Below are 15,310 nucleotides of genomic sequence, written 5' to 3'. Positions count from 1 at the left end.
GACATTCAATATTATATTAGGTTCAGGTATACAGTTCAGTGGTTAGGCATTTATATAATCTATGAAGTGATCCTCCTGATAAGTCCAGTATCCATCTGATACCCTTCATAATCTTTACAACATTATTGATTATATTCCTTATACTGTATTTCATATCCCTGTGACGATTTTGTGACTACCAATTTGTACTTTTTTTTTTTAAGATTTTTTTGGGGAATTGGGGGAGGGAACAGCGTTGGGGAATCGGGGAAGGGGAACAGACAAGTTGCTGTTCTTATGTTCTTCAGCCTAGTTGTGGAGGACGTCACTTCACTGGTCCATGTTGGTGTCATGATCATTGCGCTCTTCCTGGGTGAGGCAGTCGCTCACTGGCCATTCGACGGCTGCTCACAGCAGCTCACGCCAGCTGCCAGCTGCTCACGGTAGCTCACGGCAGCCCACTGCAGCAGAGGCTGCAGCCTACGCTGTTGCTGGCGACTCATGACAGCCCAGATCCAGGTTGAGCTGTTGTTCACCATCTTAGCTGTTGAGGGCGTAGCAGCCTTGACCCTAATGTGGGATCCGAACCAGCTGCCCTCTTGCTCAGAGCTGGTGTCCCAAGCCAACTCTTAACCAACACGCCACTCGGCTGGCCCCAGTTTGTACTTTCTAGTCACTTCACCTTCTCCCCCATGTCCCAACCCCCCTGCTAATCTAGTAACGATCAGTTTTTTCTCTCTATCTATGAGTCTTTTTATTTTTTATTTTTTTTTAGTTTTAAATAACTGTTTATGTTTTGCTTTTTCTGTGGTTACCTTGAAGTTAATTCTTTTGACCTTGATGTGAAATTGGAGGTAACTTATTCTTACCTTTTGGCCTTAGATAGTATCCAGGTAGCTCTAAAATTAGCACCATTATTAGATGACTGGAGATCTGTTTAACTCTGATTCTTGGAGTCTCAGGCAGAAACTGAGTCAGTAATCTTGACAATCTTAACGACCCACACACGCGCTCACACACGTAAAGAGGTGGTTGGTTTTGGAGTATGTCTGTCTACTGTGAGTATTTGAGTAAGATTATAGACTTTTCTCTGCCACTGATTTATGTGGATTTGAAAAAGAGGATAAGTGATGGCTTTTATTTTCAGGAGTGTTCAAACACCAGTTTTCCTTGGTGACAACTCAGAATTATCAATTGCTTTTTGAGTAATACAGTTTTGTTTAAGGCATGACAGCTTTTAAAATATTGGCCTCTTACTTGACTGGACCTACTTAAAGGAAAAAAACAAAAAATTCATGATTCTTTTTAAAAAACATTAATTTTGGGTTGTTTTTTTTTTCCACACTTAATTTAGCATAGCCAAGGGTAGATGCAAGTCATTCAGTGTCAAAGTAATACAGTGTCAAAGTGACTACAGTTGACTCTTGAACAATGCAGGGGTAAGGGGTACTGATACCCTACATAGTAAAAAACCTGTGTATAACTTTTGATTCCCCCAAAACTTAAGCGCTAGTAGCCTGCTGTTGACTGGAAGCCTTACTGATAACATAAACAGTTGATTAATACATATTTTGTATGTTATATGTATTATATACTATATTATGATAAGTTAGAGAAAGGAAAAGTTAAGAAAACCATAAGGAAAATACATTTACAGTATTGTACTGTATTTATTGATTCCATAGGTTTATGTTGTCTGTGTACAAAAATCTGCCAGTACTTACATCTTATATGATACAGAACACTGTAGATAGTTTATGTATTACTAACACTAGACATCAAAAATGAAAAGATAATGTGAAAAAGAAATTCATATTTATAGGTATAATGATTTATGTATTGATAACTAAGAAGCAGCAATAAGATTGCTTCATGGTAGCGTAGCCTATACACTAATGAATGAACCATTATAAAATTCTTATGGCATACAATATTACAGTCATGTACATAATACAGTATTAGATACATTGTTATATTATAAAAAACCTCACATACCTCTGATGATAGGCTGATACATGATTTCCCCAATTACAAGAGAGGCATACTGTATGGTAATGGAATTCTTTGAAGCAAAGTTATAAAACAGTAAGAAAACTAACACATTATTAATTTTATATGATATGAAATATCACTCACCTTATGCCTATGTAAGGATAGGCTAGCCACTTCCATACAAGTCTTGGACATGATATTCTACACAATAAATATTAGGCAATGATGATGTCAAAAAAAGTCTCAAGACAGTTCTTCCCATACAGTTATTGGATTTTCACATGAAGACATATACAACAGGTAAGTTTATTAGCTGTATGGCATGATGGTTATTTACTACTCATTAAGTGGAAGTGGATCATCACAAAGGTCTTCGTCATTGTCATCTTCACATTGAGTGGGCTGAGAAGAGGAGTTGGTATTATTGTTTCAGGAGTAGAAGGGGGGTGGAAGAGGTAGAAGGGGAGGCAGCAGAGAATGCACACTTGGTGTAACTTGACAGAAATACATTGTAGTTTCTGTCTGACTTTTTTCCTTTCTCTAAAAATGTTCCTGTGTGGTACCAATCTTTCTTTCCCCATTTGCTTTAGTTTCAGTGCATTGTATTATAGAAGGGTCCTTGTCGTAAAAGAAGTCAAAAGAAGCAATCAGAATTCTTCTGCCAGATTGTCTGATGCCAGTTTGTTTTCTGGCACTACTTTTACATCTTCTTCCTCATATTCTGGCACTGTTTGGAAGCACTCATCTTCATCATGTCATCTTCTGTTAATTCCTGTGGTGTGGCGTCTCTTAGCTCTTGTATTTCGCCAAGATCCCTGTCTTCAAACCCTTCTCCCCCACATTTATTTATTTGTTCGTTTGTTCATTCATTTATTATCATGTCCACATCCAATCTCTTTCAAAATTTCCTTGATAGGCTCTTTTGTAAATCCTGTGAAGTCATGTGCAACATCTGGACATAGTTTTCTCAAGCAGGAATTTATTTCAGGATTAATGTCTTTCACAGCTTTTTCTATAGTAACTATGGCATCTTCAATGGTGTAATCCTTCCCGACTTTCGTGATGTTCTGTCTGTCTAGGTTTAGGCGCTCTTCCATAGTGTCGATTATCCTTTCCATAGAGTGCTGTGTGTCTTGAGCCTTAAAAGCTGTTATGGCCTCCTGATCTAGAGATTGAATTAGAGACATTGTGTTTGTGGCCAAGTAGAGCACTTCACAGGGTTCTATGTGGTCAGGGGCATTGTCCAGTATCAAAAGAACTTTAAAAAGCAGTCTCTTACTGGTAAGGTATTTCCTGACTTCAGGGACAAAGCATCGATGGCACCAATTCAGAAAAAGGTTTTCATTGTCTTCTTCTTGTACAACCAAAACACTGGTGGCTGGTGTTTATCTTTTTCCTTCAAGGCTCAGGCGTTAGTAAGGAGTTTTGTAGATAAGGGCAGTCCTGACCATAAACCCGACTGCATTTGCACAGAATAGTAGAGTTACCCTATCCCCTCCTGCTGTAAATCCTAGTGCTTGCTTCTCTTCCTTACTAATGTCCTTTGTGGCGTTTTCCCCTCCAGAATAGGGCACTATTGTCTGCTTTAAAAACCTGTTCAGCAGATATCCTTTCTTCTCACTGTTTTTCTTAATGGTGTCAGGGAACTTGTCTGTTGCCTCTTGGTTGGCAGAAGCTGCTTCCCCTGTTATCTTGACAATTTTTAAGCCAAATCTCTGTCTAAAATTATCAAACCATCTTTTGCTGGCATTAAATTCTCCAGTTCTAGATCTTTTCTCTGCATTTTTGCTTTAAGTTGTCATATAATAACTTCACTTTTTCTCAATCATAATAGAGTCTATAGGTATGCCTTTCTTACAGCAATCCTGCACTCATATAAAAGCCTTATTTTCAATATGAGGTAAAAAGGTGTTTCACAGAATGTGCAAGCTTTTTGCTCCTGATTGCCTATCTGCAGCGATGGCTTCACAAATGCCCTTTTCTTATTTTTACAGTGGTTCTTATGCTGGATTCCTTTATCTTGAAATAGCGGGCAACTATAGCTAAAGACTTCAATCTGTGGTACACATCAAGCAACTCAACTTCTTGTAATGTCATGACTTTTCTCTGCTTCTTGGGAGCATTCCTGGCATCACTAGTGGCACTTTGTATGGGTCCCATGGTGTTATTCAAGGTTTATGCTATTGCACGAAGCATGATGAAAAATACCTGAGAACTGTGAGATCACTTTTCACTGAAATTAATTGGAGCGATGATCTGCTCACGCAGAAGTGATTTGTGTAACATGGCTTTTTAAGCAGATACTTAATTACTTAACATTTGAGCTCACCACAATAACAACAGGAGGTGGCTATGAAATTATTACAGTAGTACAGTATTTACTACAGTTAATTTTATGCAGTTATGACTTAATACTGCATCTTTGTGTTTATGTTTCTCTTGACTGAATGGTACCATGTATATCATCATACCATGTACAGTCTCTAAGTTTTGATAAATTTTAACTTTTTATAATAGATTTGGTATATTATATGGTAGTAAATGATAAAATAGACTAGTGTCTACCTATATTTTATGCATTCATGACATACCTAACATTTTCTTAAGTTTTTCAATGTTTCTAGGTTTGTGGTTTGTCTGGATTTTTTTCAAATTGTCACAAATCTCTAAGATTTTTTCCCTATGTATTTATTGGAAAAAATCCACATACAAGTGGGTCTGCACAGTTCAAACCCATGTAGTTGAAGGGTCAGCTGTATACTGTTTGTATTGTATTTTGATGAAAATTCCTAAGTAACCTAACATATGCTTAATCCCTCTTTTACCATCTTGGCAACATCTTCTAAATTGAAGACAAAAGCTTTTAAAAGATATTTAATTGTGATACTCTAAGTGTCCATATCTTATAAGTAAAGTGAGACTCTGTTGTGTGAGGGTTGCCATTATATATATAAAGAATTGGATACAAAAAGCTTGAAAAGTTGTAGAAGAAATTTGAAAATCCATTTTTATCTTCACAGATCTTTGTATATTTCTGCTTAGTAAAATTTAAGCAGAAATTGTGAGCTTTTAAAATTCCATGTCTCAAATTATAAAATGTTTGAAGAAACATGGAAGGCTATTATGTGGGAAGGGATTTATTTGGTGCTTTGTTCCCCTTACATGGTCTTCCACAACTTAAGGCCCGAGTGCCACCTGGGGCTAATTATTACCTAGTATTTAGGGTCGGCTGGTTAATGAGTTAAACACGTTAACACCACCTGCACAGAAACAGAGTGCTATGTATGGATAAACAGGTACTTGAGAAAGTCAGTTTTCTTTTTACTCGCTCTAAACCCTGTCAGTGCATTAGAATTTCTTGGGGGAGCTTTTAGACAATATTGATGCCTGAGTCTCGTCTCAAACCAATTCAGTGAGAATCTCTGATGGCAGAACCCAAATTATAGACATTTTAAATGAGTTTCTCAGGCCATTCTCAAATGCTGCTAGGGTTGTAAATTTGTGCTTTAGTATTTCATGGTGGTGGTGGTGGTGCTGCTGCTGCTGCTATTACTGTTATTATTATTATTATTATTATTAGTGCATTTGTTTGAGGAGGGATGTGCACAATCTGTAAACACTGTGCTGAAGATAGCTTGTATTAGTCTGTTTAGACTTCTATAACAAAATACCATAACTGCAAAATACCATAACTGGTGGCTTATAAAACAGCAGAAATCTATTTCTCATAGTTCTGGAGGTTGGGAAAGTCCAAGATCAAGGTGCAGGCAGATTTGGTGTTTGGTGAGGGCTTACTTCCTACTTGGCCTTTGTTTTTCACTGTAATCTCACCTGGTGGAAAGGACAAGGGAGCTTTCTTGGGCATTTTTTATAAGGGCACTAATCCCATTCGTGAGAACTCTACCCTCATGACCTCATCACCCCCAGAGGCCAGACTTGCTAATACTGCCTATCACCTTGGGAGTTAGGATTTCAACATAGGAGTTTTTTTTGGGGACAAACATTCAGACCATAGCATAACTGTTAATTATGTGTACAATTCTAGTTTCTGAATATTCAAAAACCAGTTATCTCATGGTCATTATGTATTGATGATTATTAGGTTTTGAAGTTACAAAGGTGTGGATAAAGCAGACGGTTCAGTTCGTTCTTTTACAACTCATTGTTTCATTGTTTATGGTGACAGAAGTTACATATTTTAATGTTCATTGGCTTTTCCATCTGTCACATATTGTTCCTTTTATATCAGTTTTCATTAAGATTACTGTTTTAGGTAAAAGTACAGATGGACCGTTCAGGATGTAATATGCCTGACAGCTGTCAGTTATTCTTATGAATGTTGACATTGGCCCTTAATGAGAGGAGTCATGGTAGATTGAAGGCAGAGCTTTTGAAACTTGCCGTTTGTAAAATGGTGGAAGTTGGGGGAATTCTAAGATACAAGGCTTTGTTGGCACAAGAGTTGAAGTGACTTTGTTTAAACTTGAAAGTGATGCTTTGGGATGGTGTTTGGATCTAAAATGTGTGTTACTTACTGTTCATAGTTTTAAGCAATAGAAATTCCTCTAATTTAAACAGAAAAAGTATTTTTAAAGAGGATATTGGGTTACTCATAGAATTTCCTAAATGGTAGAAGAACCCAGCTTGGAATCTGTAGTCAGGAATAACACTACAAATCATACCGCAGACCTGGTATGGTGACGGTACCACTGTTAGGTATCATGTTCCCCACTAGTTCTAATGTCGGTAACTTGAGGCAACAGATAACCCTAAAACTGCTGCCAATGCTCCCTTGTAAAACTGGATTAAAGAAGGATGAATGAATTCAAACTGGATTTATTTAGCCATTGCTGTTGCCCCTCCCCCCACCCCCCAGAATGGATTGGTCGTGGTCCTTGCTCTCCCCTTTTCTTCCATCTCCACCTCCTCCTTTTCTTGGTTTGTCTGAGTGGCAAAACCCAAATCTCATGCCCTTGTGCCAATTGCAAGAGAGGTTTGGAAAGTAAATTCCTGATGTTTTTCAGTTTCTTTAGTTTCAGGAAATGGTTCTGCCTTATAAGGTGGAGGATTCTTCAAACATAGGAAGGTAGTTTAGATGCTAGATAGCCACCCTAAAATACCAGATATTCATGACATTTTGTGAGTGAATGGCCATAGGATTTGTGGGTATCGTTGCCACTTTTGAATGTTGTTTATATTTTTATCTAGTTCTAATGTTGAAAGATTGAATGAGATGTGATGGTGGGTATATAAGAAGAGCACAGTTAATAGAAAAAAAAATTTGTATCTGGAATGGGCTCTAGGAATAAACTAAGTAAATCTAAAAAACCAATACCAATTATAAGAGTTAATGTTCCTTAGGTAAATGCCATTTGCTGAGAAATCATCTATACATCTGATAGTGAAACCGATTTCTACCCATTAGTCCTCCTAAAGAAGCTGCTATATAATGTAATGAACAACACCCTTATAATATCCACAATGACAAATTTCTGTGGCATTTATTTGCCCCTACAGCATCAGGGCAAAGAGCAATTCAGTCAAAGCAGGTAAGGTGACCTGGAGAGGTGAATTGAGAGAATACCCAAGGGCAAGATTCTTCTCAGAAACTAATTTGGGGATTCCATAATATGTTAGACAGGTAACTGACATCCTTATAGCATATAGGGATTCTGAGCGCCTCCCTGGCTTGTTGCTTTGCTGTTGTTTTTGTTTGTTTAATGACTTCCGTCTACTAATTGTTTTGAATGTGTTTCCCTCTCATTGTCTGCTTCTAAAGTCAACGTTCAATTTTTTTTCTTTTTAACAATTTTTTTTATGCCTGGCTTTCTAGGGGTTGCCCCAGGGTCACTATATTTTAGTGATATGCTAATGATTGATTAGAGGTTATTCCTAAATGCCTGAGCGAGAAAGTATTTCACCATTTTTTCTCTGAAACTGTGGTTTGGAGAATGTTAAAATTTTAAAGTTTGTCCCACATTCAGCCAGAGACCAGTCTTCAAGAATTCTCTCCGGTGTCCCTTGAGCAGGACAGCCTTGTACACACACACAGCCTTCCTGACCGCTACGGATGAACGTGCACTTAACAAGGCCCTCCTTGGCTGTCTTTTTCCAAGGAGCTCCCTATTAAACTGGCTTGCCATTTTGTTGCCTTCCCCAACCAGCATTACTAGGGTAATAACCCTCTCTGACTGTTTGCCACTGAGAGTACTCTTGTTTTTGACAACATTCCTAGGCATAGATTTTTCCATTAACTACTCCAAATAAAGCCCGCCCTTTCTCCCAGGGCCGCTTAGCTACCAATCTTTATGGCCTGCCCTGTCTGCTCAGGGTAGAACTGTGCTGCAAACCCAGCAGTACTGTGGATGGTGGTGTGAACAGCCTCTACCTGAAATAACACAGTCCTTACTGAGATTTGGTAGATTTTCTTGAATAAATGCTTCTCATTTTGTTGTATGTCATTTGATTGATTTTCAGAGACTTTAGTCCTCTTTTTTGACAATCTTTTTTCCCATTGATTTTAGGGGAGAGGATTTGCTGAGCTTCTCACAGAGCCATTCTGGGAGCAATGGCCCCTCTATTCTTTTTAGCTTTCCTCCAGGCTTTCTTAACACGGCAGCCATTTCCGGCAACCCCTCCCCCCCCAAGCCGGTCATTTCACCTCCATCCTTAAAAATCTTCAAGTGCTTTTATGTTTGCTCTCAGAATAAAAAAACTAAAATTTTAACATGATCTAAACTTGTCTAGCTTACCTTCTTATTACCTTCTTATATAGTTTTATCTTGTATGAATCTGACCATTCCCCTCCCCCTCATTCTGGACTATCCAGTCATTATCCTCAATTTAGGGAGCACTTTGCCTTTTATTCTTTACAGATCAAGGCTCTGACCTGGGCATAAGTTTTGGAGTCTGGGGGATACAGGTTTGAATTTGAGCAATGTGCTAACTTTTCTGAGCTTTTTTTTCATCTGAAATATGATGGGAGAGATAATATTTCATAAAGTTGTTGTAAGGCTTAAGTGAAATAATGTATGTAAAGTGGTTAGCACAGTGCCTTGTATCTAGGAAGTATGTTTATATCCCACCTGATAGCCCCCTCCCATAATTTCTTTGAGTAAGCAGTTTACTTGATGTATCAATATGCACAAGTGGAATTATTCCAGTATCACCATTCCACCAATGTTTTGAGAAGTTATACTTGAATTTTAATTGTGTTTAAGCACGTTGATTGAGTACCTTGTATCTAGTTCATAGCATCCTCATTAACTTTTCAAAAATATGCTTTTAATTGAAATATAGCACATTAAGAATTCTACCTTTAAATCAAGGAAAATTTTCTTTTTCCCTCTGGAATGAGACTATTAAGACTTCCATTTTTTTATTTTGAAAAAATTTTTGAACTTGCAGAATAGAAGTAAAAATAATACAATGAAATTCTGTACACTTTAACCTTACTATAATGATCATACTTAGGAAATTAACATTAGTACATTTCTATTATATAATTTGACAGTCCATCAAATTTTGATAGGTTTCCTAGTAGTGTCTTTATAACATTTTCCCCAACTGAGCAGTCTGGAATCAGGCACTTATATAGTTATCATGTTTCTTTATTTTCCTCTAATCTTCTCAAGTAGTTTCCCTAGCCTTTTTTTGACTTTCATTGACATTGATATTTTCAAAATCCAGTTGTTTTCTAGAATGTTCCTCAATTTGGTTCTCTCTGTTTCTTCATAATTTTGTTTAGGTGGTGCATTTTTTTGGACAGGAATACTGTGTGAGTGATCTACATAAGAGATGGTATATCTTTTCCAGTGCATCACATATATGATACCAGTTTGTGCCCTTATTGATGATGTTTACTTAAATGATGTATGTGGTTAAGAAGGTGGTATCCACCAAGTTTATTTTCTCTAAAGTTAATGCTTCCCCTTTTGTCATTAAAAGTAATCTGTGGGGATATACGTTGAGATAGTGTAAATATCCTTTTTCCCAATAAACTTTGATCAAATGTGTTTTTGCATCCTTGATGATGCTTGCCTGAATCAATTATTACCATGCTGGGGGCCAAAAGGTAGCTTATTAAAATTTTGATAATTTCCAGGGGTTTCAGTTTTAGTGTTCTGAGTTTTCTTTAATAGTGATAATTATAAAATGCTTGGCAGATAACCTGCTTATGTCATGGTTTATTGTTTATATAATTTTTAGGTTCATGTACTGGACAGACTGGGGAGAAGTACCAAAGATAGAACGTGCTGGAATGGATGGTTCAAGTCGCTTCATTATAATAAACACTGAAATTTACTGGCCAAATGGACTGACTTTGGATTATGAGGAACAGAAGCTTTATTGGGCAGATGCAAAACTTAATTTCATTCATAAATCAAATCTGGATGGAACAAATCGGTAAGATTGACTTATACATTTATTTTTAAGCTTTAAGTAATATTTAAAAATAAATGTCTTGATGTAGCAATTGAATTATAAAGTCTAATTTTATTAAGAAATTAGTGTATTTTTAGCTAAGTGTCAAAGGAGAAGAAGAATAGACTTTCAGTTTGCTCTTAAGAAAGGTAACTATATTTCTCATCTATCTTGGTAGCATTTAGAATTTATGGACTATATTTTCTCCTTTAGTTTGATCTAATTTAGTTTTTCATTGATTCTTAACCAGAGATAGTATTTCTACTTTCTCCAAGTGTTTGGAAATGTGGAGAGAAGTTTGGAAGTTTGGTTAACAAGGACTGGAATTGCAACTTACTAGCATTTTAGTTCCGGGGAGGTGGGGGTCGGGGGGGTGAGGGGCAGGGGCAGGGATGTTAAACATTCTGTAATGTGCTGGACATCCAATACAACAAAGAGTCATCATACCCAGAATTACCAATAGGGCCCCCACGTTCTGCTCATGGAAGCTCATTTGGTAAATCTCTAGACTAGGACAGTGAGTGGTTGGCAAACTTTTTCTACAAAGGGCCAGGTGTTGTGGGTCATAAATGACCTCTGTTGCAACTACTTACCTCTGCTGTTGTAATGTGAAAGCAGCTATAGATAATACATAATGAAATGTGCATGGCTGTGTTCCAATAAAACTTTATTTACAACATATATTGTGAGACAGTGGGCTGTAGTTTGCTGACTCCTGGATTAGGAGAAAACCTACTGCATGTATACTACACCCCAGTATTCAAGGAAGACAAAGTTATAATTCATAAACATGGCATTTCTACTCAGATCATGTTCAGATTTTTAAAGACACCTTATGTTCTTGTGTTTGAGTGATTATTTGGGTTTTTAGTGTTCTCATTTTAAGACTTCCATCAGAAACTAGAGATCCTTAAGTAGAGTTGAAGGAATTTTTCAAAGGGTAATAATAAGTATTTGTAAGTTGTCTGAACGATGAACCAGGAAGCATTTAGAAGTATTGAAAACCAGGAAAGATTTAAAGAATTTATTAAAATAAACTTTTTGGAATTGAAGTATTTTTTGCCTTGTTTCAAAAGAGAATGAGATGACCCAACAAGATGGTTTAATAACAATTAGAAATGAATATTAATAGACAATAATTTAGTGGTTACCAGAGGGTAAGGGGAGAGAGAGGGGGTGGTAGATGAGGGTAAAAGGGATCAAATATATGGTGATGGAAAGAGAGCTGACTCTGGGTGGTGAACACACACTGTGACATATAGATGATGTATTGCAGAATTGTACCCTTAAAGTTAAAATTGTAACTTTACTAACCATTGTCACCCCAATAAATTTTTTTTAAATGTCAAAAAAATTATAAGTATATGGTGAATATAAAAACATAATTCTTGTGTCTGAAATTTGGTTTTGTTAGGAAGTAAATATGGCCATGTCATAGTTTTCTTGACTCTTTTGGGATACCTACACAAAAACCAGTGAACCTAGATAGCAAATTCAGAAAGCACGGCATAAAACTAACCACCTCAGGCATCCAGAAATAAAAGCAAGTAACGGCAGACCACTAACAGCCAGAAGACCTCCATAGTATTACTGTCTGTAAGAGTAAGCAGAGAGAGAGTGAATGGGGTGTTTCATTGAACTTAAAATGCAGGAAACCTTCAGAATTGCCTCAGCTATTTACTAGACAATGTGGTAGATGATATTAAGAGCAGCAGGTGAAATGAGAGAGTTGGGGTTGCCCACTCCTATATCAGGCAAGCACAATGTGTCCATGATAAAGACCAAAAAGGATAGAGCAGACTGGCTTCAAAGGATTCTCAAAATTGACCTGGCTAGAATTCTCTGCCAGAACGGTACCACACTGAATAGAAACAAACAAAATTGAATAGAATTCCATCAAAATTGAATAGAATAGGGAAAGTGACAGGAACGAAAGGGGAACGAAAGAGAGGGTTCAGATAAAGATGGACAGAGGAACAGCTAGGAAGATCTCAGAAAGGAAGCTACCATAGTTTTGAATATTACATGAAAACAACAGAAGACTGAATTCTGTAAAGTTAGAAAAATTGCCTTGAACACCACTTTGTTTAAAAGTCCAGGAATGCTGATTTCACATACGTGTAAGCATGAGAAAAACAGGAGTATCAGGTAAAATCCCATTTAAAGTTACTATAAAGAACATCTTATTTATAACAGTATTTTAAGCTAATAAGAGCCTCGAATGTATACTTAAGCTCTACATTTTTACTCTACCCCACATTTAATGTTTCTGATATCCCAATTTACATCTTTTTTTTTTTTGCCCCGTGTATTCATTAACACATTGTAGTTATTTTTACTACTTTTGTCTTTTAACACATAAATTCTAGATTTATAGTGATTTACCCACCACTGTTACAATGTTAGAGTATTCTGAACTTAACCACATATTTATCTTTACCTGTGAGATTTATAGTTTCATATGTTTTGCCTTTGCTAATTAATGCTCTTTCGTTTCAGCTTGAAGAAGTTCCTTTAACGCTTCTTGTAAGGCCAATCTAGCAGTAATGAACTCCTTCAGCTTTTCCTTGTCTGGAAAACTCTTTCTTTCCTTCCATTCTGAAGGACAAATTTGCTGGGTAGGGTGCAGCAGGTCCTTGAATAATGTTTCGTTCAACAGGGTTTCATTATAGTGTTGATGAGGTGCCCTAGGAACTTAAATCTTGTTTGTATCAGTTAGCCTGTGGTAAAATTGGTTTCATTGTATATCATTTTGCTTAAGTTGCAGAACATATCAGTGATGTTAAGTGAGGACTTACTGTATTTTTGGTTGGCAGTTTTTGTCTTTCAGGACTTTGAAAATGTTGTGCCACTCCCTCCTGGTCTGTAACATTTCTGCTAAAAAATCTGTTCGTAGTCTATGGGGGTTCCCTTGTGTGAAACAAGTTGTTTTTCTCTTGCTGATTTTTAAATTCTCTCCTTTAACTTTTCATTATTTAATTGTAATGTGTCTTGGTGCGTGTCCTTTTGAATTCATCTTTTTTTGGACTTCCTGGCCCTGGATGTCTATTTCTTTCCCCAGGTTAGGGAAGTTGTCAGCCATTTTCTTTTAATAAGCTTTCTGCCCCATTCTCTCTGTCCTCTCCTTCTGGGACCCTTATCATGCAGGTTGTAGTCCACTTGATGGTGTCCCATAAGTCCCTTAAGCGATCTTCATTTTTATTTTATTTTTACTTCTCTGATTAGATTAATTGCCCTGTCTTTGCTGATTCTTCCATTTGATCTAGTATGCTATTGCTACCCCCATTGAATTTTTCAGTTCAGTTATTGTATTCTTCAGCGCACAATGGAATATTATTCAGCCATAAAAAGGAAGGAAATCTTGCCATTTACAACAACATGGATGGACCTTGAGGGCATTATACTAAGTGAAATAAGTCAAAGACAAATATCAAACGAGGTCTGACAATTAAGTTTGTGAACTTACCGCCGTGTGCTTACATTGGCAGCGCTGTACAAACAGCTCGGTAAGGATAACCTTGGTATATCAGTGTCTCACAGCTGTGTTCGTGTCAACATGTGGCAGTGTCTTGCTGAGTGGCGTTCATTATTGTTGTTGAGTGTTTTTATGTGCCGTCGTGAGAATGTCTTTTGTGTGCTCTTGCGAGCTTAAATTAGAGCAATGAACAAACATTAAATTTCTTGTTAAACTTGGCAAGAGTGTATGTGAAATCAGGGACATGTTAGTCCAAGTTTATGGGTATAATGCCATGAAGAAAACAGCAGTGTACAAATGGATTAAACATTTTTCGGAGGGGAGAAAATGCATCACTGATGAAGAGAGGTCAGGGCGGCCAGTAATGAACAGAACTGACGAAGACATTGCAAAAATTTGTCAACTTGTGCGTCAAAATCGTCAGCTGACTGTGAGAAGCATAGCTGATCAAGTAAACATCGATAGAGAAACAGGAAAATCTTAACTGAAAATCTTGGCATGAGAAAGGTATGTGCAAAAATGGTGACAAAGGAGCTACGATGAACAAAAGCAAAGGAGAGTCGAAGTTTGCCAAGACCTTTTAGAGAGGCAAGACGATGTTTTGGGCCATTTTATTTATCACTGGAAATGAAACATGGGTGTACCAATACGACCCTGAAACAAAGCGTCAAAGTGCACAGTGGAAGTCAGCCAATTCTCCACGACCCATAAAGTTCCATCAGTCCAAATCAAGATTCAAAACAATGTTGCGGTTTTTTGTTTTTTAAAAAATTTTTAAAAGATTTTATTGGGGGGTTGCGGGAGGGGAATAGCATTGGGGAATCAGGGAAGGGGAACAGACAAGTTGCTTTCCTTTTGTTCTTCAGTCTAGTTGTGGAGGACGTCGCTTCACTGGCCCATGTTGGTATTATCATTGCGCTCTTCCTGGGTGAGGCAGTCGCTCACCGGCCATTGGACGGCTGCTCACGGCGGCTCATGACAGCTCAAGAAAGCGCACGCCAGCTGCTGGCCAGCCCTACTGCAGTCTACGCCTTGCTGGCGACTCACGGCAGCCCAGCTCTAGGTCGAGCTGTTCACCATCCATCTTAGCTGTAGAGAGCGAGCGCAGCGTCACTGGCCTTCATGTGGGATCTGAACCGGGGTCCTGCTGCTCAGAGCTGGCATCACAAGCCAGCTCTTAATCAACGTGCCACTCGGCCAGCCCTGCTGCTAACCTTTTTTTAATATCAGAGGGATTATTTATTATGAATTTGTACCAACTGGACAGTTAACCAAGTTTACTATTTGGAAGTGCTGAAAAGGCTGTGTGAAAAAGTTAGATGATAATGACCTGAACTTTTCACCAAGAGTTCATGGCTTTGCATCACGACAATGCACCAGCTCAGACGGCACTGTCTGTGAGGGAGTTTTTAGCCAGTAAACAAATAAGTGTATTGGAAC

General features: G+C 37.7%; 1 protein-coding gene across 2 annotated transcripts in view; it reads left to right on the top strand.

The window, feature by feature from the left end:
• LRP6 (LDL receptor related protein 6) overlaps window positions 1-15,310 on the top strand; it is a 133,798-nt gene that overhangs the window by 43,499 nt on the left and 74,989 nt on the right. For both annotated transcript variants that reach the window (XM_019643293.1, XM_019643292.1), the window contains exon 3: window positions 10,180-10,377. In XM_019643293.1, coding sequence (XP_019498838.1) covers window positions 10,180-10,377 — 198 coding nt within the window. The remainder of the gene's footprint in view (window positions 1-10,179; window positions 10,378-15,310) is intronic.

The sequence above is a fragment of the Hipposideros armiger genome, unplaced genomic scaffold, assembly GCF_001890085.2.
Source record: "Hipposideros armiger isolate ML-2016 unplaced genomic scaffold, ASM189008v1 scaffold_76, whole genome shotgun sequence".
In the NCBI taxonomy this organism is placed as follows: domain Eukaryota; kingdom Metazoa; phylum Chordata; class Mammalia; order Chiroptera; family Hipposideridae; genus Hipposideros; species Hipposideros armiger.
This window is presented reverse-complemented; position numbering and strand designations above follow the sequence as displayed.